The following is a 25114-nucleotide window of genomic DNA, read 5'->3' as shown; positions in this document are numbered from 1 at the left end:
CATATTACAACCCTCGGGTCCCAGTCAAGTGTCCTTCCCAGTCAGCGAGGCCATTATGGGCCCAGCCAGGGCAATATGGCACACTCCCACCTCCTGCACTCACCCCCCAAAAAAGCTAAGAAGCACTGTTTCTTTCTTCCTAAAGGGGCGGAGTTTTTATTCTCTCACCTGGCCCCCCCACTCCACTCCCTGGTGATGCAAGCAGCCACTGAGAGGTTCAGGCTGCAATACCCCAAGATGACACTTTCAGGCTAAACGCATTGGCCTCCTATGGAGAAAAGTTGTCGTCTTGACAAATCTCCAACTCAGAATTGCTAACTACCAGGCTCTGTTAACAAAATACGATGTCCTCAATTGTGCAGAGTTGTTGGACTTCAAAGACAAACTCCTTCAGGAGGATAGAGTCCAATTCCAGAACTTAATTTATGAGGGTAAATTGGTAACCAAAACATCTCTGTAGGCTGTGGTAGATGCAGCTGATACTGCTTCCAAAGGGATGGCTGCTGCATTTGTTATGAGGACAGAACCCTACTTGCAGTCCTCAGGTTTACCTAGAGAGATACAAAGTACCATTGAAAACCTAATTTTTGATTGTTCATTTTTTTTTAAAGATTTGAGACCAACACTTCACTCTCTGGTTATCTATGCCCTTGCCCCAAAGAGAAAGCATCACAAACGGGTACAGAACAAGACCACCCCTTCACCAGTTTTATCATCAGTACTCTCACAAACCGCTTTGCAAATGTCAGAGGGTACAGAGACAAGGTAAACTGCTTCCTCAACCTCTATTGCCACACCTTACCCCAACTGACAGCCAAACTTCTTCTTTTGATGGGACTTTTGAGGTCCACGTTCCTTTATTGATGCCTTACTATTTTTCCCCCCAAGTTTTTTGTGGCGACTTTACTCACTTCAGCCACAGTTGGAATGCAATATCAACAGACAAGTGAGTCCTGGAAATTATGTGCTCCAGCTATCGGATCGAATTTCTGTCACCTCCTACCCACAAATCCTCTTCCCAGTTCTTTTTCAGAGACCAGTTTCTCAAGGAAAAGGAGCCATAGAATGGGTTCCTCATCAAAAGCAAGGGAAGGGATTCTACTCCCCATATTTCGTAGCTCCCAAAAAGAATGGAGGATGGAGATCGACTCTTGACCTATGCCAGCTAAATGTATTGATCTGATGCCTCCTTTGTGATGGCGGTATTCTGCTCAGCCCTACCATCTACATCTTCCTCCTACTTAGGTATTGCTTGCCAATCACCCACAGTGGAATACAATAGGGACCTCACTTGAAGAAGAAAAGGAGGTTACTTACATGTAAGTGGAAGTTCTTTGAGATGTGTGGTCCCTATCTGTATTCCACTACAGTCGGGATCTGCCTGTCCCTTCTATTGCATGTGACCTTATGCAACTACATAACACCATTCACCAGGCTCCATCTCCACTCTTTATAAGCCTGGTTTTAGTCTGTCTACTCACCATACAAAGACAACATCAGTGCCAGAGTAGCAGTTCTGGCCAACGTTATACCCTCTGTCTCCTGGTGGGCAAACTTGAAGAGGATTCAGGAGGGAATTCCATTCCTCACATACAAAGCGTCTATCGTTACAGATATTTCCTTCTTAGGTTGGGGAGCCCATATGGACAATCACATGACACAAGGCACTTGGACCCTTTAGGAGGCCAGGAAGTATATCAACTTTCTGGAATTAAGGATAGTCTGTTGGGCCTGCAGTCCGTTCCTTCTACTCATCAAGTTCCAGCATATCTAGGTAATGTCAATCAGACAATATATCAACTGTCTTCTACATGAACAACAGGAGGGAGCAAGATCCCTTCTCTGTGGAGACAGTCACTCTCTGGAATCAGTGTCAGAAACCACATCACCCTCTTGGGCATTTTACCCGCCAAGTGTGCAGAACTCCCTAGCAGAGAGTCTTAGCAGACATTTTTCCACACACCATGAATGGGAAATTCACAATTCTGTCCTGAACAAGATCTTCACCCAGTAGGGAATGGCATCTTGGGATCTCTTCACCTCGCAGGTGAACAAGAAACTCACTCTCTACTGCTCCAGAGCAGCTCTGGGCCGAGGTTCCAAGAGCGATGCTCATCTGCTAACCTGGATGGACCACCTCAGATATGCCTTCCCTCCCATCCCATTAATACCAGAAGTCCAGCAAAAGATTTGTCACAACAAGGTTTGCATCATCCTCATTGCACCCAACTGGCCAAAACAGGTTTGGTTCTCAGACTTCCTGTGAATTTCAACCCATTCACATCTGACTATTTTTTGATCTACTGATGCAACACAATGGTACAACCAGTCACCCCAACCAAGGACAGCAACAACTCAATACCTGGTATTTGGAAGGGTGTCAGCCATAAAGCACTCATGTTCAGTAGTGGTCCTCACCCAAAGCAGGAAGGATTCTACCAGGAGATAATTTTTGGCTAAATGGAAACCTTTCTCCTCTTGGTCACAAAAGTACCAGTTATCTCCAGAGTCCACTAGAATTCCTGTTAGTTTAGATTAACCACTCACCTTTAAGAGGTTGGGCCACTCTGTCAGTTCCCTACGGGTCCAGCTCATAGCAATCAGTGCCTTTTATTCACTAGTTAAGGGCCATACTGTCTTTACTCCAGTGATAGTTGCATAGTTATCCAGTGATAACTAGATTCCTGGAGGGACTTATTAGAACTTTCCCACTAGTGGTGAATCCAATACCACAATGGGATCTCAATCTTGGCCTTTCAGTTCTCACCAGACCTCTTCAAACCATTAGCCACCTGTTCTAAGTCCCATCTGTGGCCCAGATTGTCGAAGGGTGAACGAGCTGAAAGTACTCCTGGCAGATCCAAGAAGGTCTCTCTTTGTCTCCAACTGAAATTCATCATGAAATTAATTTTGGAGTTTCAAATGAATCAAACAATTCACTTTCCAGTACTTTTTCCAAAATCTTATGCTTCTGATGAAGAGAGAAGACATGACTCCACAGGTGTTTGATGGACACTGGCATACTAGCTGCGGAGAAAGAAAGCAATTAAAAAGACTCCTAGATGATTTATCGCCCTGCAGAGTGATCAGTGGGTCAACTGCTATCCACACAGAGACTCTCCAATATCTCGGGCTGCATCATCTTTTTGTTACCAACTAACACACATCCCATCTCCAGAGGGGGTGAGAGCACATTCCATCAGAGCACAAGCAATCTTTGTGGCATCTTTGTGAGATTGCCCTTAATAGATATATGCAGGGCGGCTACCTTGGGTTCCATCCACACCTTTACAAAAATGTACGCAGTAGTCCAGACTTCTACTGCAGATACAGCTGTGTGGATGGCAGTATTATAGATATCCATACGATCTGTCTCGTCACTCCCACCTCCTGATTGACTCCTGCTTATTAATCTCCCAAGTGTGGGACATACACATAGGGACCATCACTCAAAGAAGAAATGGAGATTACTTTCCTGTAACTGGAGGTTATTTGAGGTGTGTGGTCTTGATCTGTATTCCACTACTCACCCTCCATTCCTTTTGCTGTGGATTATGACTACATTCATGGTAGGAGAAGGAACTGGAGAAGTGTTGGTCCGTGTTGTCCCTAAGAGATGGTGGGTAAATATTATTGTTTTATTTGTATTTTATAGATTGGGAAACTAAAATCCAGAAATGTTAAGTGACTTTGTCATTTAAAGCTGCACAGGGAGTCAGCAACAGAATTGGGACTAGAATTGGTTCCTAGTCACATGCTTAACCTATAAGTCACTGCATCACTGATAGCTAAAATTCATTAGATTTTACAAAAATTGTAAATTCATTAGCTTCTCAAGAATGAATGGGAGTTCAAATGCAATTACCTATTTTTGGTATGCATTGTATATTTTTGTATGCATGTATCATTTTAAATATTACCTGTTCTGCATAGACAGTTACCTGGTTGTGTTTGCCATTCATATTTTGCATGTACAATTTTGGGTTGTGTTGAAAATGTATTTTTGAAGGTATTTTGAACAGTAATTTACCATATTTGTTTCAAATATATGAAACACAACCAAGGGAAACTGTCTGATGGACTACTTCTACAGAGGAAATAGTAAAACTGATTGTCCACAGAGTGCTGTCACAGCATAAGCAAACTTGATATGGGAAGAATAGTTTTTTTCCTGATGTCTTTAGGTTCTAGTAATCTTAATTATGACTTATAACAATAATAGATACAAGGTTTTTCTGGCAGAAGTGCAATTTTGAAGGTGTGATTCTTCAGTTAGAAAATAAATAGTAACTACATGAACTAAAACATAGTCTAAATTTCATTATAGCTACATAAACTTACAACAAGTTGTAATTAAATAAAAATGATTCTACAGACTTACCACATAAATGACATCCCAAACTAAATAACTTTATTTTTGTTCTTCTGGCTATATGTTAAATTCATCATATAAAATATATTCTATGTCCTGCTAATCTTAGAGAATATGTGAAATATATGGACTCTACACTGAAAATACCATCTCTTTTTCTGTCTCTTCTCTCACTTTTTTTTTGTTAGGTCCCAAAAGTGAAGAAATGATGTCTGTTGTTATCCAAGCCACCCACAAAGTGAGGCTAAAAGTATTGAAACGTGTAATAAGGAACATAGGCCCCATTGAAATGAGTATCTGGGAGCCATCAGAAGAGGAGACACCAGATGATGAGGCACATTGCTATGATAGATTCTCATTAGGGACCAGTCTAAGCAGAAGTACACTCTCAGATTGTGGAAATCCTCAAGTATATAGTGATGCTGAAACAGCAGATACACTCTCTGAAGCTTTGCTTACTGAAGAAACAAGAGATCAGGCACCTTCATCTCAGAGGTATTAAGAAAGTAACAAATGGGAGTTAAATCAAACAAAACACAAAGCTACTGTCAGATTGTTTTTCAGTACAGTTTCACCACATCTTTCACCTGCTACTTAATATCCAGCTAAAACCATTTAGTACATTTTTTGCCTTTTCATAGTCTTTAATGCATTTAATACAAAATCAGCAAATACAGATGGAAAGAAAAGGGCAAACTTATGGAGGGAGGCAGTAGCTGTCCCGGCAGGGTTTGATGGTCGGCATGTGCAAGGAACTCTGGAAGAGTGTAGCACTTTTAAAAAAGTGAAGAGGATTTGTCTGACTAATACTTTTGAACCCAAACCTTTCTTGTCCCATACACAAACACAATTGTTTTGTGTGATAATTGGATTAATCTGTGAATTAATCCATTTTATGCATACACACACACCACTCTGGTCAGCAGCCAGTGCTTTTGATAGCAGGTGAGTATTGGTCCTATTATCTCCTCTCTTGCTCATCCACCAGACCCACTGGCAGCTGCTCCAGGGCAGTAGGCTCCAGTAGCTCCCACTGTCTTCTCAGCCCCATGGCTGAGAACCCAACTGATAGCAGACTCCAGGCAACCTATATATGGCCTTATCCCCTGAGATCCCTCCAGACAGGAGCTGCTGGCTTCCTAATATCAGTTAAAATCAACAATATTGGACTTCTTTTCAAGTATATGTCCCTATGGGTGCTCCACTTTAGATTGTACACATGCCTGTGCACACTTGACTAGAGACCAAAAGGAAGTGATTGTGGGCCCACGCCTGCACAGAGCAGGTCCTTGTGCTCCCATCTGAGAGTATATAGGGAGGCATGGACCCATCGCCACTTAGTTCCCTCTCAGCCCCGATTCATACAGGACTCTGGTTCCTCTGAGTCTGAGGATTTGGTTACTACACATGATCTGCCACTTCCATTCTGACAGAATGGGGTGTGCTGTAGGAACACAATGAGAAGTCAGCACATCTGATGTAGGAGAGGGGGGAGCCCTCTTAGTAGGTGAATGGACCAGAACATGGAGAAACCTCATCCATTCCAGGGCAAACAGTTCATGAGGCCCAGGAGCACATCTAATTCTCCCTGGCGTCAGTGACATCCGGTCTACAGATGGAACCAGGGGAATAAGGGGCCCTCCTTCAGGACTGATGATTCATGCTGTGCCATCGGAGATGATGCATGAGGAGTGCATGGTTCAGGAACAGGGACCAGTGGATTCAGTGAATGATTCTATTTCTTCTCACTCTTGTGGGGCTTGGAATGCACTGCTTCTCTGCGACCATAGCTCGTGGATGGTTTAGGATCTTTCTTGGATCTGGAGGAAGACGTACTGCCATGCTTATGCGCATGGTTCATGGCTAGGCCTTGGCGCGAGGTACGTAGCGCCACTACTGGCAGAACCAGATTGGGACCCCGCAGTGGGAAGTGCACTCCTGGACTGGTCAGGCTGGTGTACAGGGTGGATTCTCTAGCCAGGATCCAATTGCAGTCTCATGGTGACCTCCATGAGGTATTTCTTAAGGAATAGGGCCCAGCCTTCCCAGGTATGGGCAGAGAAGAAGAGGCAGATACTACACTTGGACAAGTTGTGGACTTCCCCCAAGCAGTACAGACAGCATTGGGTGCTCGTCGCTGAGTGAAAATGACTGAGGGCAGGAAGTGCAGATCTTGAATCTCTGTGTCTTCACCATAATCCAGTATCCAGACATGGGTACTGGGGGGAAGGACTATCCCGAGGCAGGCCCCCTACCAGGCTAGTTCCATCCATGGATCAGGTGCCATTGATGCCAGTGGAAATCAGATGTGCTCCTGGGCCTCAAAAGGATTCAGTTACTACAAGTGGTCCTCTTCTTCTGTTCTAAAGACATGACTACCAGAGGGTTCCAACAGCAGTGTAGTAGTAGCCTCATTTGCCTCAGCCTAGAAGCCATTGGTACCCAGATCCATAGGCACCATTACAGCAACAGCAGAATCAACCAGATTGGTCATATTAGAGTTCATGACCCCAATATTGGCCTCCAGAACTGTCTCAGTCAACTCAGGAGGAAAGCCCTGTCTCACCACCCTGTCCTTCATTGAGTAGACATTCAGAATGGGGCTGGATGATGTTCCAGTCCGCCCAGCTCTGACAATACCGACGGAGCCAGAGGGGTTCCCCTGGTCATCCCCAGATGTGGCTGTTGTTGATGCTCTCCTCTCCCCTGGATGACTACAGTCAATTTCAGGAGGTGCTCAGGAGAATATGTAATGCTCTTCAGATCCCAGTGGAGGAGGTGCAGGACAGTCAGCACCAACTACTAGACAGCTTGCATGTATCAGTACTGGACAGAGTGGTCCTACCAATCAATGATGCCATTCTCTAGCTGGCATGCACCATGTGGTATACTCCAGCCACATGCGCCCTCATCCCAAAGTAAGTGGAAAAGTGGTACTATGTCCACCCCGAAGGGGTCTGAATTTCTGTTCTTCCATTCTCCATCTAATTCCTTGGTGATCTAGGCTGCTACCAAGCAGGTCAAGCAATAGCATCCATGCTCCACCCTATCTGACAAAAAGGGCAAGAGGTTAGACCTTATGAGGAGACAGGCCTTTTCCTTGTCCAGCCTCCAGTTCCATATATTGAACTACCTAGCACTGATGGCTAAATATGACCTTCTGAACTACAGGAAGATAGTGGATTTTGCAGGTAAACTACCTCAGCAGGATCGTGCCTGCTTCCTAAATCTGATTCTGAGCCATCGATACCACACACGAAGCAGTGTGCAGAAAAGTCCTCCAGTAGGTAGCAGAGATGCATACAGGGCTTCTACTCAGTCTCCGTTACGTTTGCCTTCCCTGCACCAGAGCTATCAGGTCAGAGAAGTTCTTCCTCAGGCTCTGTGGTACTGCGCACAACATCTCCATGGGACTGATACATGTTCCATGCCCCAGTACCGACCCAGACTCTCCAGATTTTTTCCCTCAGAGAACTTCTCATACTGGAAGAACTGGAATCTTCCCTGCTACGGAGCTCTATTAAATCCCCTTCCCCAGTACTGCTTAGACACTTAACAGAATCCTCCCAGATTGAACCTCAGTCAGACTCCCAGCCTTTAGTATTGGAACCAACGTCCAACACTCCCCCGTTTAGCCCACGGGATGATGCTTCTTTGGAATCTGAGGTACGAAGGGCTCTCCTTTAGTACTGTAATATCACACCTCCGTGAGCCAGTATACTGAAGAGGACCTTCTGGACCCAACCAGACCCCCTAGATCTGGGAATTAAAAATATCCTCGGAGACCCTTTCCCTAGTCATCTCCTTATTGGGCTTACTGGAATCCCTGGGATACTTGGATAGCTTTTTTTACAGGGTACTTAGTCAGAATGAAACCCCAATACCTGCCACATCACTCACAGGCTTTGACAGACCATCCCTGGGTGCCACATGGCTGCCTTCAGGTACCATGTGCCCCCTTAGTACCGGTAGATACACAGGAAGAGCAGGGCCCACAGACTGAGTGAACGTTGCCCCTAACAGCAACCTCTGATGAAGTGGCAATGCTCCCACTGTGCTATGCCAAAGACTTTCATACCTTTCAGGACCCAATGAAATGCCTAGTTAAAAGGGGTCCAAGAGTCTCGGCACTCTCTGGCGGATGTATTAAATGTCATACACACCCCCACCCCCACCAGGGAAAAGTCGCCCTACCAATCAATGAGGCACTGTTATAGCTTACACATACAGTGAAGCAAACATCTGCCACAATTCAGCCCACCTGTAAGCTAGCAGATAAAATGTATTATATTCCAGCCAAAGTAATGGAGTATTTTTTCCCACCCTGCCCCCCATTTCCTAGAACTGGATGCAATTAATGAAAGAAACCGCCAAATCCTCTACAGCCCCTCTCCTTATGACAAGGAGTTCAAACATCTAGACATTTTGGATAGAAAGAGCTATTCCTCAGTGACTGTCCAATCTCGAATGGCAAACTACTAAGCCTTGTTGGTGAAATATAATTTTAATACTTACTCTAAATTCCGGGGGTGCACAGCAGGAAGGTTCTTAGTGATAGCCAAATTTGTATAATTTTATAAGCTTTTATTAAGGTAACATAAAATGATAAACAAATGACTGGTATAAAGAAAATGAATAATCAAATGGATAATGGATAATACAATCTTAATTTAGAGACTCAATGATATATATATTTCTATGATATGCTTTGGATTAATATACTCACACCCTTCCCTGACGACCTGGTTGAGAGAGATGTCTGCTTCCTCAACTCTTGAGTAGAGGAGCGGAGTAGGCAATGTCTTAAGGAAACATCATTTAAACCAATAACTACCTGTTCTCTCCTTCATCTCTGCCTCAAGACTTCATTCCTTGTAACTGTCATTTTGGCTAGAACAAGGTGCACTCATGGCAGCTCCACCATTCAGAAACTTCTGTAGAGATAAAGTCACACTATTTCCCCATTTTTACTTCCTCCTTAAGGTCTCTTCAGAATACCATGTTAATCCGGAAATCCATCTACCAGTGTTCTACCCAAAGCTTCATCCCTTGAGAGAGGAGGCTAGCCTATACACACTAGATGTCAGAAGAGCTCTTGTCTTCTACCTAGACAGAACCAAGCCCTTTAGGACCTCCCGAGATTGTTTGTATCCTTTACTGAAAGGATGAAGGGTCACATATTTCCATGCAAAAACTGTCCAAGTAGGTTTCGGGTTGCATCTTAACATGCTATGAGTCTGATGGAATACAACCACCTGAAAGAGTGTCAGCACACTCCACTAGGGCTTAGTCTCCATCTATAGCCCTATGTCAGGGGCCATGGGTCTCAATCCCAGTCCACTGGGCTCTTAGGAACCTGTATGTTGCAACCTGTCACTCAGTGACCTTTAACAGTCACTGAACTTGAAGCTTAACTTCATCAGAGGACTTCAGTCTTGGGATCTGATTGGCAAAACCCTGAGGATCCTAATTGGTTTCTGCTTCTATTTAAACTAAGCAGAGGAACAGGAAGTTAACTGTGCAGCTGGGTTTTTCCATGTTTAAAACTGCTTCTGCTGTGCTACCTGCTCCTGCTGCCTGACTTTGATCTGCCAGTATCCTGACCTGGCTGCTTCTTCACCCTGACTCCCAGTCTGCCCTCTGATCTCCTGGTAACCTGGCTGCCTGTCTTCTGACTCTTGGTCTGCCCTCTGGGCTGTCTCAGATTCCAGTCTCCTGACATCCACACCTGGCCTGCCTCCACAATGTCAGACTGCCCACATCCTAGTCTTACTGAAAAATGTGCCCATTGGAGAAAACTGCAAGACTGTTGCTTGGTCCTCTGTTCACACTTTTGCCAAGCATTACACCATCTTATCTACTTCCAAAGCTGATACTGCCTTTGGTGATGCAGTCCTCCAAACTATCTTGGATTTACCTATTCAGCACACTCATCCGTGCTGAAATACTGTTTGTCAGTCTTTGCTGATGGAGCACCTATGGGTCTATATGCTCCAATAAGAAGGAGAGGTTACTTACCTATACAGTAACTTGAGTTTGAGATGTTTTGTTCCTATGGGTGCTCCACCTGCCACCTGCCTTCCCCTCTGCTGTGGAGTCTCTGGCTTTGCAGTTGAGAAGGAACTGTGTGGCAGTGGTTTCATGCCTCCTTGTATGCCATACAGGAGCACAAGGAGCTATTTTGCATAGTCATGGGCCTGTGAACACTGCTTTATAGTCTCCAGTTAAGAGTGCACATGTGCATGCATCTCCTACGATGGAGCACCCATAGTACTCTATAAGTATGTAATCTCTCCTTTTTGGACTCCCACATTGGTTTCTGTCACTATTCGTGATCCCCATCCCCTAACTACTATTCATCCATCAATCCCTCATCCCCTCTACTTTCCTTCCATAAATTCTTTAATCCTCCATTAAGTCCTTTATTGTATCCCCACTGCACAATTTCTTCTTTTCCCTTTTACCCCATTCTCCCTCCCCAAAAATATGTAATCATTATCCTGCATTGTTTACCAAAGTAACCACACAATCTTAGTGTTACTTCCACTCTCCTACCTTATACTATTATCTATTGTTTCATGTTTTCTGTTCCTAGATTTTTATTTATTATTAGCAATAAGTTACTTTGTGATATGGTTAAGTTAATATTAGTTTGTGAATTATGACTACAGCATTTCATGATTATTTTGCCACCTTAACATTGCATTAATGTAAGTTTTTGCGATTTCCTATTTTTATTTAACAAAAGAGAAAAAGTAGAAAATAATAGAATAGTTGCATTAACATTCTTTATTGAATTTAATATCTTTTTTTTTTTAAAAGAGGATTAGAATTAGCCTTCTAATTGTTTCTGTTTTCATGTTTTGCTGCATTATAGGGAGACACGGCCTCATACAGAAGAACTAACTGGTAGTAAGGACACTGCTTATAAAATAAAATATCTTAATTGGAAAGCAAAACATAAAGAAAAAGAACACAATAAAGATTTGCCTAATCAACATACTTTACCTGTGGTAGGTGCATGGGAATTTGAACGTGATGATGATGAATATGTTAAGTTCTTAGATCTCTTTTTGAGCTACATGCTTGAAAGAGACTTCGTTAATTGCAGTGACCCTGGGATTCCTTTTCTGACCAGCTTTTCTAAATTACTTAAAGAACATGAACTACACTCTCTCCTTTTTGATGTTCACACGACACTGAAACGTCGACAGGGCAAAATTTGTAGCCAAAATGTGTTTAGAGCTGGTTGCTGCTATGCGGTTACTCTTGCATCTTGTGATTCCAAACCAGCTTCCTTGTGTAATGAAAAGCAAAAATGTTTGGAAAACCAAATGTCTGTTTCAGTTCTACAACCAGCAGACTCTTCTGTGTGTGACTCAGTGAATGGAGTGAAGAAATACATGGGAAAGAAAGGTTTATTTGGTCTAAACCACTTGTCAGTTTACAAAGCACAAAATAACAAGCAAGAAATAACTATTACACCTGTAACCCAGACCTTGTCTGACCATGCTTGCTCTATTCTACAAACTCCAATGACCTGTAAATATATGTACAAAACAATTCATGTGGATGATGTTATACCAAGAGAGGAACTTGGTCTAGAATTGAAGAATAAATTTAGCAATATTGCAAGACTGCTTGAATGGATGATCAGATGGTCTGATAAGAGATTGCTGTGTGATACCAACAAAGTAGAGTCATTTCAGGAGAGCCACCCAATGATGCATGTGAAAACATCAGCAGCTGCCATACTTACATCATTATGGCTTTTAGGACGACCCTATTGTGATGAATTGCAAGCTAGAAACACTAGTTTTAAGGTAAGAGGATTGAATAAATATTTAGCAGAGAGAGCTAGGATTGTAATCAATTAAACTTGAAATATTATGCATTTATGTATTTTAATTCCTTTTTACATGCATTAACTTAAGAGATTTTGAAATTCAGTATATAATTTTACTTTTTCCTATGCCTTTTTAAAAAAGGTTCATCTAATTTGGACAGTAGTCCTGTAAGTTGTTCAATGCAGATGGATTCCATGCATCCATGCAGAACCCTATTTAAATCAGAGGGGCTCTGACGAGCATCATGGGTTTTCAGGATCATGGACTTAATTTTGATTGGGTATTTCTTGATTTATTGCTATTGAAAAATAATTATCTACTGCTGTAGAAAAAAAGAACATTAAAAACATTCAAATGTTGCACCCCATTCTGTCACCTAAAAACGGGTGGTTTTTTTGTTTTGTTTTTTGTTGTTGGGTTTTTGGGTTTTTTTTTGCTTAAGTGCATTTTAAATATGTTCAAAGTATGAATGATGTTCCTTCATGTTCAGTGTCACGTAAGTAGCCAGCACCTTGCAAAAACAGGTGCACAATGAACAGCGCTATGAATATAGTAAAACGAATAGGAAAAAAGTGTGTGTAATTTCCATTACTTGGGAAGATTGATAGCAATTTTAAATAACTAAAATCCATGTCAAAGATTTCATATGTTTCTGTAATTTCAGAAATTACAAAAGGAATGACTGTAACTTGCTCATATTACTTGCTACAACCCTAATAAGACTCAGGGACCAGAATCCTCGGGAATAGCACATTGACCCATAGGAAGGCACTAATTACCATATTTTCAACTGTTTTGAGGAACAAATATTAGATAAGATACAGCTTGGTTGTCAGCATTTATCTCAGTGAAAAAATTTGCCATGTTAAGTACTAGTAATAGCAAAAACCAGCATCACATAGTCTTTAAAGCAGCAGACTTATTGAACGCAATGTGAAAGTTGCTGGTTGCTTGAAACTTTTACCTTCTAGCTGTATTCCAGGTAAAGATTAGAATACTGAGCATCAACTTCTCTATAAGCAGTTGCTAGGAAGAGATAAACATTCCAAGAGAGCTGGAGTTCCTTCTGTGAGGCATTTTTATGGGTGAGAAGACTTGCATTGTAGATACAGGTCTATAGTCTGTTGTGAGATATATGTAATTTATCTAGATACCATTGTATTTCAGCAGTCACTGGAAAATTTTGGCCATGGTGTCTAGTTTTGGTTGTTATTTGAAGAAACAAATAATAAGGTTGGAAAGAGTGCAGCAGAGAACTAGATGGATAATGAAGAGAAAGGGCTCATATGAGGAGAGACTGTTGAAATGAGGTTTATTTAGCCTTGAAAGAGATGATCAAGGTACAGATTGTTTTATGTATTTAAACTAGCTAAGTGCTATTATGAAATACATTTTATATATCTGCATGTTACTGTACAGGTCAAAACCAGACGTTCTAGGTTTAAAATAAAAGGAAATGTATACAAGCAGAATTTGATGTAGTGATAAATGTTAAATAGGTATAGTGAACTCTTGTTCCCAAACTCTTTCATACTTTGAGTCAAGTGTTAACATTTTTAAGCAAAGTTGAATGTCTGTGGAATTTAACAAATAACTGGGTCAAGGATGTATTAGTCATTTTTTAAGTTAGGAGTAGCCGAATCACATTTTGGATTTATGATGTTTTTTTATTTTTGCTGAGTAGTCTTTCCCCTTCTAGGTAAAGTGGATTTTGTTTTGTTTGTGTCTTCTCTTCTCCTTTGACACAAACGGCTTATAGTGCACAGATGGCTGAAGTATCACCAAAATGCTCCAGATACCAGAGATGCTTCTGAATACTTCTGGCGATACACAGTGATGTAGCTGTTTTCTCTACTTCTGACATTATTTCCAGTAATAACTAACAGTGTGAATTTAGCATAAGATTTTTTTTGCTGATGCACAAAACCAAATGTATTTTTTCTGCCCATTCAGGTATATGTTATATTAAATAATTTTTAATTATCACATACTATTAATGATAGTGACAGTATAATAACGGTAGTGACCATATACTGACTATTTAATGGTCATATACTGTTTTTACCCAGGATTCATTGCCTCATTCAGTGCACGGTTGGATGCAAAATGAGGCAAAACTACAATTGCATGGGCAACCATAAATCTGGCATTTTTTGATTGTGTGAATCTGTAATACCTTTACTCTGTAAAATATCTGATTTCTTCTTCAAGTAATGTCCCTATGGATGCTCCACTGTAGGTGTGTCTGCAGCCCTGTAATGTTGATCAGCAGTGTCTGTTGGGCCCACATATACATGGTCTCTCCTCATGCTGTACCACAAGGCTAGCCCGTGCATGTGGGCTAACTGTCCTCAGTTCCTTCTCAACTGCCCCAGCTAAAGACAGAGCCTCTTTTGTTTCTTTTCCTCGTTTTATTGTTTATTTGATCATTGCCTAAAAAGAAAAAAAGAAGAAAGGACTTCATTCTTTTGTCAATCCCTTGACAAGTGTCTGCCCGGCACTCTGGGCTTCAAAAAGTGCTGCTCTTACTGTGAGGTTATCCCGGTTGCGGGCAAGCATCCCTCAGTGCATCTGCTGCCTCGGCAAGGGCCACATTCCAACAAAAGTGTTCCCTCTGCCAACAGATCCAGCTGAGATTCTGCAAAGATAAAGAGCTTGGCCAAAAAATTTATCTTTATGGAGGCAGCTCTCTGACTCCAGCCTTCCAGTGGTCATGAGTCTTCTCCTCAACCTTCGACTTTAAAGGATAGTGGGTTGAAGAACTGGATGGGGATTCCTCTCACAAGTAAAAAAAAAAAAAAGAGAGAGAGAGGGAAGTCCCCTTAGTGAGCCGAGAGATACCCGGAAACAATTGATATCTCGCTTGGTATCCTCGGCTCCACAAGCCTCAAGACCACAATCCCACATCTATGCCTCATGGTGACAGTCAATAATTGGTACTGCTGGTGGGCTCGTGGACCCTTTGTGCACAGGCACCGAATCTTCAGTACTGAGTCAGAACCGCCAGCAACAATAGCCCTCCAAGCACTGGAGGGACAAATGCAGACGAGGTCTCCATCCCCCCTGGCACTGTTACCAGGATTATCAGTACCAGCGGAATTCCACCATTCCGGTAACCTGGGCATGACGGAGGCACCTGACTCTCTGCCCCTGGGTACTGATGGCACAGTACCAAACCTTTGTTGGACACGGGGCACATCCCCGCAATCATTCCATGTGCTGCCATTGTCAAGTGAGGGGTTGGATAGTGAGCCTGAGGGGAGGCTTCACAGTACTCCTCCCAACCTCCATATGGGACCCCACACTATCATCAGGGTCCAGGAATGTACTTGCAGATGGGAATGTACCTCAGCCAGGCCCTATGCCACCACAGTGGCCATACTGGGACCCTTGGGTAGCACACCAAAAGCCTGCCTCGTGAGCATCAAGCATCTGCCAACAGTCCTCCAGGCACACTTCTTTGGCCACAGCATCGAGGCATCTAAAGCCATATCCTCCTCTTGGTCTTTGAGTGCTTGCTCGTATCCATTCTTCAATAGATGTGTGCACGCCTCCATGCATGGTTATTCGGAAGTTTTTTCCCCTTAGCAGATCCCGTAAAGCTGGCTCCGGCACCCCCTGGAGCCCCATGCACATGCTGCAGTATATGAGGCGCTGCCAGCTCTAGGCCCCCTCAGTTCCTTCATTCCGCCCATGATGGTTGCTGGAACTAGCCTTGCTCTCAGCAAGTACTATTCCCCTTGTTCAGACTTGTTTGTTATTCTAAGTTAGTTAAGTAGTTAAGTGTTGTTAAGAGTAGTTAGAGATAATGCAAGTCCCTGTGGGGACTCTGAGTGGCTGGGCTAAGCCCCGGTTGCCGGGATTCAAGCCGTGCGCCTCCTGCGGGAAGGCCTTCCCACTCAGTGACCCCTATGACTGCTGCCTTAAGTGCTTGGGGGAAGCACACAGAAAAGAGAAGTGTAAGATCTGCAGGTCTTTTAAACTGAGGACTCAAAAGGACTGAGAAATCCAGCTGAAAGCCCTGTTGATGGAGGCAGCGCTCCGCCTGGCGTCCGAACCAGCCCGCTCCACCTCAGCACTGAACATGACCTCAGTACAGAGCTCACTGCTGGCACCAGCCTTGACTCGGCACCGTGCAACATCGCCGACACCTGAAGAGTAAGAAGCAGTGTGCGGAGCGCGGACACTCCCCTGCGCCATCAGTATGGACAGAGTTGAGTACGGAGATGCACCAGACCTGGCCCGTTGAGTTTTCTCCGGTGCCTGTATCTCCGGTCAAGGAGCATCTTTCGACTCCGCCGTTGACACCAGAGGCTTTTCAGGCGGCAAGAGCCTTGTTGGCCTGCCTACGCCACCTTCACCCGTCCCCCCCTGCCAAGGGAGAAGGGGCCGGTGTCCCGGGGAAGCCCGCGTTAGGTCCCCCCGAAGGGCAGTGGAGATCCCCAGTATGGGGAGGAAAATCTCCCGCCAGACGGCCACCGGGGGTAAAATGAGGACGCTCCCCCAGCAGTTGCTGCAGGTTGGCGTCGTTGAGCTGACCTGCTCTGGCACAGGACATGGAATCTCCCTCTCAGCGCCAGCGTTGATCCCCAGCACCGGAGGCAGCGCATGCTAGGAGGCTCTCAGACAGCTCCCGCTCCAGATCCCTGGCACCCAGGTGTTCGACCGTACCAAGGCAGCGCAGAACCTGGTCGCCATTGAAGGACCCGGCACCCCCCAGTCCATGGTCACCGGACTCCGGCTCCGCACCAAGGAGTTCGGAGTTGTGCTGACCTTGGTCACCGAAGGTGTCTGCAGAGCTGCAAGGCAAGCAGCAGTGGAAATCATAGGTACTGAGACGACGCTCTGGTACCTCTAGCTCTTCGGAGCGCACCTCCATTCGTCGGCACTGTTCGTGGCGATGGAGGCAGTCCTCATCATCCTCCAGGTCAGAGGCGTCAAGAGGGCGGTCCCCAGCAAGGAAGGGCACCCGGGACCGAGGACGTACACGGCACTGCCGTTCCAGTGACTTGGAGTCCCAGGAGGGACAGTTATCAGGAGAGCTGATGCTCCCACAAAGCATCATAGCCTGTGGTGCAGTCAGCCCCGGGTTGGCCCCAGGGTCTATGGCCGTAACAATGGCCTTATTGGGCCCCATGGGGTATCCAGATGGGGCCGGGGCCCCAATCTATTATGTCATCGGGGATGCAGTCCGTGCCTCTGGCACAGGAGAAGGCTCATAGACACCACTCCTCGGATGAGGAGTTGGACCCCATGGAGGGACCCTCAATTCAACCCTTTGCCAGGAGGGGGCGCACCTGCAGGACACGCCTCAGCAGTTCTCTTCCTCCTCACCAGACGAGGCAGTCTCCCGGGACCACTCAGTGCCACTGGAGGATTTCAGGGCGCACCAGGAGCTGCTCAAGACGGTGGCCTCCAACTTGGGGCTGGAGGTGAAGGAGTTAGAAGAGGCCAAAGATAGCCTATTTAATGTGCTGGTGGGGGTGGCTGCCCCAGCGATAGTGACCCTCCCAGTCCACGAAAGGGTCCTTAAGATTCTAAAGGCCCTGTGTCAAACTCCTTCCTTGGTCGCCGCAAGTCAAAGGTGGCCGAGAAAAAATATTATGTCCCGGCCGAAGGGTTTGAGTACATGTTCACTCACCCAGTCCCAGGAACTTTGGTTGTAGATGCGGCTAACCAGCGAGACAGGCAAGGTCAGCTCGAGTCCACTCTCAAGAACAAAGATAATAAGAAGCTGAACTTGTTTGGGACAAAGGTTTATTCCACGGCAAGCCTGCAGTTCAGGATTGCCAACCATCAGGCCTTCCTGGGTAGATACAGTTTCTACCTGTGGGACTCCCTCAGGCGGTTCCGCTGAGGCCCTGCTCCTGGACTAGGCTGCAGACTTTAGCATTATCATGGAGGAAGGAACCATGGTAGCTAGGGCAGCACTCCAGACGTCCTGTGACACTGCTGACTCGGCGGGCAGGGCCATAGCCTCTGCCATTTGTATGAGAAGGTGCTTGTGGCTGGAATCCTCAGTCCTGTCCCAGGAGGTGCAGCAGTCGATTCAGGACCTCCCCTTTGATGGATTGACCCTATTATCCAACCAGACCGATGCAAAGTTGCATGGTCTGAAGGACTCCAGGGCCATGCTTCGCTCCCTGGGCCTGGCCATGCCCCAGTTTTCCACGCATCAGTCACGACCCCAGGCGCAGCAGCAGCCAAGGTCTCCGCCCAGGCCTTTTCAACCCTGTAGGAATAGGGATAGGAATAGGGGTTTGGAAGGAAAAATCAGTCCCCCAGCTCTTCCTTAGCTCCCCAGCGGGGGGGCCCCCAGGAAGTCGGGCAACTAGAGGATACAGTTTTGATGGTGTACCCGAGAGTGGCGCCCCAACTGCTCTCCTGGATCCACCCTGCCCCTTCCTAAACAAGTTAAGGCCCTTCTATCCCAAATGGGCAAAGATCACTTCGGACCATTGGTCCTTGGGATACTCTCAGGGGGCTATGCCCTACAGTTTACATCTACCCCCCCCTCCCATCAGCCCTCTCCCTCTGTCCCTCTTCAGGGACCTCACAAGCAACTCCTCTTGCAGGAGGTGGACGCCCTCCTCAATATAGGAGCGGTGGATATGGTCCCTCAAGGCAGAAGGGGGAAGGGGTTCTATTCAAGGTATTTCCTCATCCCCAAAGCGAAGGGGGTTCTAGACCAATATTAGACCTGCGTCGTCTAAACAAATATGTCAAATGACTCAGGTTTCGCATGGTCTCCCTAGCCTCCATAATCCCTTCCCTGGATCCAGGAGACTGGTATGCCGCCCTCGACCTCAAGGACAAATACTTTCATGTGTCTATCCTCCCCAGTCACAGGTGTTTTCTCCATTTCACGGTGGCTGGCTCCCATTACCAGTTTACAGACCTACCCTTTGGCTTATCTTCAGCTCCAAGGGTGTTCACTAAGTGCATGGCAGTAGTGGCTGCTCACATGAGACGAAAGGGTATGCAAATTTTTCCTTACCTTGACAATTAGCTGATCAGAGGCAGGTTCAGGTCCCAAGTGCAGGAGAGCGTGACCCTCACTTTTTCCACGTGCAGCAGGCTGGGACTGCTCATAAACGAGCAGAAGTCCACACTAACCCCAGTGCAACATATAGAATTCATTGGGGCCATCCTGGACGCTTCCCAGGCCGGAGCCTTCCTGCCTCAGCCACGTTTCAAGGCAATGGTCTCGATCGTCTCCCAGCTGCACCGATGCCCCACAACAACAGCTAGGCACTGCCTACAGCTGTTAGGCCACATGGCGGCCTGCACGTACGTAGTGAGACTAGCTCGCCTAAGGCTCAGACCTCTTCAGGCATGGTTGGCCTCGGTATATGTACCAAGCAGACACCCGCTGGATCGGGTGGTCACAGTTCTCCCACCCGTCCTAGCCTCCCTAGATTGGTGGAGGTCTCCCAGGGCAGTGTTGAAGGGCGTTCGGTTCAGGGAACTGCTCCCGTCAGTCACCCTAATCTCCGATGCCTCAGATGTGGGATAAGGAGCCCACATCAGCGCCAACCTGAGCACTCAGGGGCTCTGGTTGGGGGAGGAGAGGTGCCTGCACATCAACGTGAAGGAGCTGAGGACTATTCGCCTAGCGTGCAGGGTGTTCCTCCAATTCCTGACAGGAAGAGTGGTGCAGGTGCTGACGGACAGCACCACAGCCATGTTTTAAATAAACAGGAAGGGGGGAGCGCGCTCCTTGGCCCTCTGTGAGGAAGCTATCTGTCTGTGGGACTTTGCCATGAGGCACGATTTCCACTTGACTGCCTCTCACCTCCCGGGAGTGAGGAATGACGAGTGGATCGCCTCAGCAGGTGGTTTCTATCCCGCCATGACTGGTCATTGCGCCCAGGGGTGGTGGCTATGATCTTCCAGAAGTGAGGTGTTCCCCAACTGGACCTATTCGTTTCAGCCTGGAACGCGAAGTGCCCGAGGTTCTGCTTGCTCCGGGATCACGAGACTGGGTCTATTTCCGATGCGTTCGTCATGGACTGGACGGGGCCCTCATGTATGTGTTCCTGCCCATTCCGCTCCTACCCAAGGTCCTGCTGAAAATAAAGAGGGAAAGGGTGAACGTTATATTCATCGCTTTACCCTGGACAAGACAGCATTGGTTCACCATGCTGCTGGGCCTTTCGATCGCCCCACCCCTGGAACTCCTGAGGCGGCACGACTTTCTCTCCGAGGACCATGGTCACCTCTTGCACCCGGACCTGGGCTTCCTGCACTTCATGGCCTGGAGGCTCTGTGGCTGACAGTGGGAGAGAGAGCCTTCTCGGTGCAGGTCCAGCAAGTCCAGCTCAGCAGCACGAGGACAGACAGCACATGTGTGGGCCCAATGGACACTGCTTCCGAAGTTCTCCAATGAACAATGCAGGGACGCCTTGGAGCACCCATAGGGACACACCTTAAAGAGCCATCATTCCTGCACAAGGTGAGTAAAATTCATCTTCAGCCTGTAAATCTGGCATTTTCTAACTGAGTGAAATCTGTAATATCTTCATCCTGTAAAATATCTGTGATATCTTCAACCTGTAAAAGTGCATCTGGAGAAAAGGATGTGTAGTTAAACAGAAATGCAACATATGAAGTAAAAGAGAGATTCCTACAATTCAGATGTTTTAACTAAGAACACTTTTGAGTGCGTGGTGTTTTTTTTGTTTTGTTTTTTTTTTTAGAGTCCAGATTATCAATACCTTAAAAACTCTGCATCCCTACCAGAAACTAGACCCAAGATACAGAAAGAAAGCAGTGTGGATACAGACTATTCTCCATCAACAGAAACTTCACATGCTGTCCAGGATGTAAATGCTTATGATGAACCTTGTGAAAATCTTTTAGGGTAATACTTTAAATAAAACACTTAAGTTGATATAATTGCTCAGCTAAGCAGGAAACATTGGCATGCTACATACAAATCATACTTTCTTGATTTAGAGGCAGATTCTGCTTTCATACATATTCATAACTGTTTAAGGCAACGGGAATTGTAGGCATGTTGCAAGGGAGTGCAGTGGGAGTTGCTGTTCTGTAGTAGAATTTTATCCTTATTTGTTAATTGTAGTCTTTGCTCAGCAGAGATTTCTATACAGGTATAAATAAATAATTCCACTGAAACATAGCTGAACTTGTTCTTTTCTGTATTGTGCTAATATTTTATAAGTTTTGTAACCATATCCCTTCACAGTCCATTGTGCAGCTTACACATTCCTCTTTGTTTTTGTTGTTTGTCTATCCTTTGTTTTGCTGCACTTCTGTCTGAACATATTCCATATGACAGGCTGTACCATATAATTAATTTTGAGGAAGCTCAAAACTACATTGAAAAATACACAGGAAAATTAATATCCTAATGTTTTGTTTATAAAAAATCCAGACAACAAAAGTATTAGACTTGAATATTTTTCGCATGACTGTAGCCAAGGTTGAGTCACACTTTTGTTATAAACCTGGATTTTCAGAGCTTTAGAACTTGACTGTGTAAATATACACCAGCCTAGAATTTGGCGTTTATCGTTACAGCAAAACAGCATCCTTTTACTACATTAAAAAAAGATTATTCATGTAAAAATCTTACCAATGTATAAGAAATGTCAGAAATATTTAATCTTTTGTGTGCACTTCAATATAGAAACTCAAAGATGTTATGCTAGTAAAAAGAAAGAAAGAAATGGATGATACTTACTGGTCAAAAAAAGCAAATGAAAACAAAAAATCCCAATAGGTATAGGTAAAATAAGCACAACTTATTAAATATTGAATACATACAGCATATAGCCTCCCTATATACTTATATATGTCATACATAAATGTATTATTCACTTACTTTTTGAAATTTGATCTGTTGTTCTAATTTACAGAATATCTACAAAAACAAAACATTCTGAAAAGAATGAAATGAATGAGAGTTATTCTGTAACTCTCAGTACTGAAGAGGGAGTAATAGATTTTGATGAAGAAGTGGGAACATTGCTGCAGGAAGAAGTAGACGTAACTTCAGAAAATGAAGGTTTGCTTGTTTAGCAAAAATCTTCTATATTTGAAATCATATTCCTTTATCTTAAAGTTGTCAACCATGTAGTTTACTGATTATATTTATTTTCTTTATTAAATACATCTCTTTATTTCATAGAGCTCTCTGAAGAACCATTTGGAGCTCCAAAAAGCCCCAGTATTTCTGTCAGCATTAAACCTGTACAACAGCAAAAAGAAGAGGCAAGTTATTCTCTCAGATGAACGAAACAATTACTTCTAAATACTATATCCAAAATGCATTTAATTCCTTGTTATATCTAATGGGTGGTCATAAAGCACTCAGTGTTTACCAAACTGTGATCCCATTTAAGTTAATGCCCATTGATTTTAACAATAGTAAAGTTAGGCCATCACTGTGCACCTGTACCCCTCTGGAACTATTCTACTGTACTTGTGAAAATCTTACCCAATGTTTATAAAAAGAACTACAGTGTGGGGTCTTCTAGAGTAACATGCTGTTTGTGCTGAATAGTTTCAATCTTTACATTTAGGTTTTTGTGACTAATAGTAATCTTGTATTTCTCTTTTCATTATAATGCAAAGTAATACACATTGGAAAACATAATCCCAACTACATATACAAAATTATGGGGTCTAAAATAACTTTTGCTCAAGAAAGATGCTGGAGTCATCATGCATAGCTCTTTGAAAATGTCTGCTCAAGGTGCAGTGGCAGTCAAAAAAGGTGACATTGTTAGGAATCACTAGGAAAGGAATAAATAATAAGACAGAAAATATCACAATGCCTCTATGTAAATCCGTGCTACACCCACTTTTTGAATACTGCATCTGGTGGCCCAATCTCAAAGAAGATATATTAGAATTGGAAAAAGTAATGAGAAAGGCAACAAAAATGATTAGGGGTATGGAACAGCTTCCATATGAGGAGAGTATAAAAAGACAGGAACTAATCATTTTAGAAGAGAGATGACTACAGAAGAATATGATAGAGGCCTATAAAATCATGACTGGTGTGGAGAAAGTGAATAAGGAAGTGTTATTTACTTCCCCATATAACGCAAGAACCAAAGGTCACCCAATAAAATTAATAGGCAGCAGGTTTAAAACAAACATAAGGAAATGCTTCTTCACACAATGCATCGTCACCCTGTGAAACTTGTTGCCAGGGGATGTTGTGAAGGCCAAAAGTATAACGGTTCAAAAAAGAATTGGATAAGTTCATGGAGGATAGATCCATCAATGGCTATTAGCCAGGATGGTTAGGGACACAATCCCATGTTCTGGGTGTCCCTAAACCTCTGTCTGTCAGAGGATGAGACTGAACTTCAGGGGATGGATCACTCAATAATTGCCTTGTTCTGTTCATTCTCTCTGAAGCATCTGGCACTAATCGCTGTCAGAAGATAGGATACTGGGCTAGATGGATCATTAGTCTGACCCAGTATGACCATTCTTATGTTCTTATAATAATACATGGTGCTATCTTTTAAGTAGCCAGGGTGACTATATAATGACTCCAAATAAGTTTTGTTCAGTTTAGAAGTACAAAGATATGTTTCTTACTTCCACTTTGAAAATATACCCTGGGATCTGTAAATAAGCTCTGTTTTTTTCTAGCTCGTGTATCACCACCAGTAGCAAAGATTCGGTACTTGGAATTTGGTCAAGAAATCTTTTGTGTGATTCTGATGTGTGAACCAGAACAGAATCTAATTTACTTTCATGTAGCACTGTAGAGTCAATGCAACTAACAGGATTAAAAAAAGTATTAAAATGTACTATTGCCCTTAATTCTTCAATGTGGCTTAATAGTGTTGGACTCTTGTGCCTGGTGTTTGCTGCTCCTGGAAGTAATTATTTGTAGGATCAATCCTTTAACTTGTAATAATTTTGTTTGTTCTGTTTTGTTACGTTTCTATGCTACCAACATGAGTAGTAATAGGGGGAGGCTTGATTAGCAGGGTGATACTGCTGTAGAGGCCTGATTCCATGGCAGTCTAGTGAACTGAGTTTTGGAACTGGTTGAAAACTCATGTTATTGGATGCTATTAAATTTAATTAAAGAAATCATTTGGACACCACCCTGCATTTTCTATAATTTTGTAGCTATGCAGCTGTGTAAGAACTAGGATGTTCTGATTATTTTTTTTTTTAAATCTAAATTTGACCACATGGGTGATTAATCAGAAATGTTTCAACAACAGTCTAGGATTTTAATAATAATCTATTTAAGTAGAAGTATGGTAATGCAAATATATACACATTTATATCTTTTTAAATTGCAGCATATCTCCACTCTAGATGTAGAATGTCCATGGGAAGAACCTATGATGGAAAACTTAGAGGGAAAAAAAGCCAAACAAAATAAGTAAGAGAAACTAATATCATTAACACTTCAAAAGAATTTGTGTATTACTATCTTGGTAATTTTATAAAGAGACAGTCAAGCTATTGTTCTTAATTAAAAAAAGATGATTCACTCTTGTTTATAACAGTATACGTACTTTTTGAAACTAAATTCCCTTTCATTTCTGGTGCATGCTTCTTGTATTATTGCAGGGTTGGCCATGAGTAGGTATGTATCTGACAGTGAATGTTAATTTTAAGAGCAAAACAAATATTCGTCCTGCATATATTAATATAAAACTTTTTTAAAGTTTTGAAGCATTTGTCTTTTCAGTGAAAGAGCATATAAAGAGTTACAAGAACTGTGCATGGAGACATTCTCTTCCTTGAGTGTTTCTTGTGATCTTATGTTTGAATTGATGACCTCTGTGTCTGATTTAATTGTGAGTTTCTCAAAGAAAAGCATTTTGTATTTTTCTGCATTTTTTTAAATGCTGTGTTCACTGTCTTCAGTTTGGATGCCTAACTGCTG

At 43.7% G+C, this 25114-nt stretch overlaps 1 protein-coding gene across 1 annotated transcript in view; it reads left to right on the top strand.

Annotated features, from left to right (window-relative positions):
* CPLANE1 (ciliogenesis and planar polarity effector complex subunit 1) overlaps nt 1-25114 on the top strand; it is a 168169-nt gene that overhangs the window by 85565 nt on the left and 57490 nt on the right. Inside the window, exons 24-29 of the mRNA XM_067545544.1 lie at nt 4561-4867; nt 11250-12195; nt 20919-21082; nt 22101-22249; nt 22373-22455; nt 24522-24604. Of these exons, the coding sequence (XP_067401645.1) occupies nt 4561-4867; nt 11250-12195; nt 20919-21082; nt 22101-22249; nt 22373-22455; nt 24522-24604 (1732 nt within the window). The remainder of the gene's footprint in view (nt 1-4560; nt 4868-11249; nt 12196-20918; nt 21083-22100; nt 22250-22372; nt 22456-24521; nt 24605-25114) is intronic.

Source organism: Emydura macquarii, unplaced genomic scaffold (assembly GCF_026122565.2).
Source record: "Emydura macquarii macquarii isolate MOO-44397 ecotype Brisbane River unplaced genomic scaffold, CSIRO-AGI_Emac_v2 contig_1045, whole genome shotgun sequence".
Taxonomy (NCBI): Eukaryota; Metazoa; Chordata; order Testudines; family Chelidae; genus Emydura; species Emydura macquarii.
The sequence above is the reverse complement of the archived record's forward strand: the minus strand, read 5'-3'. Positions and strand labels throughout refer to the sequence as shown.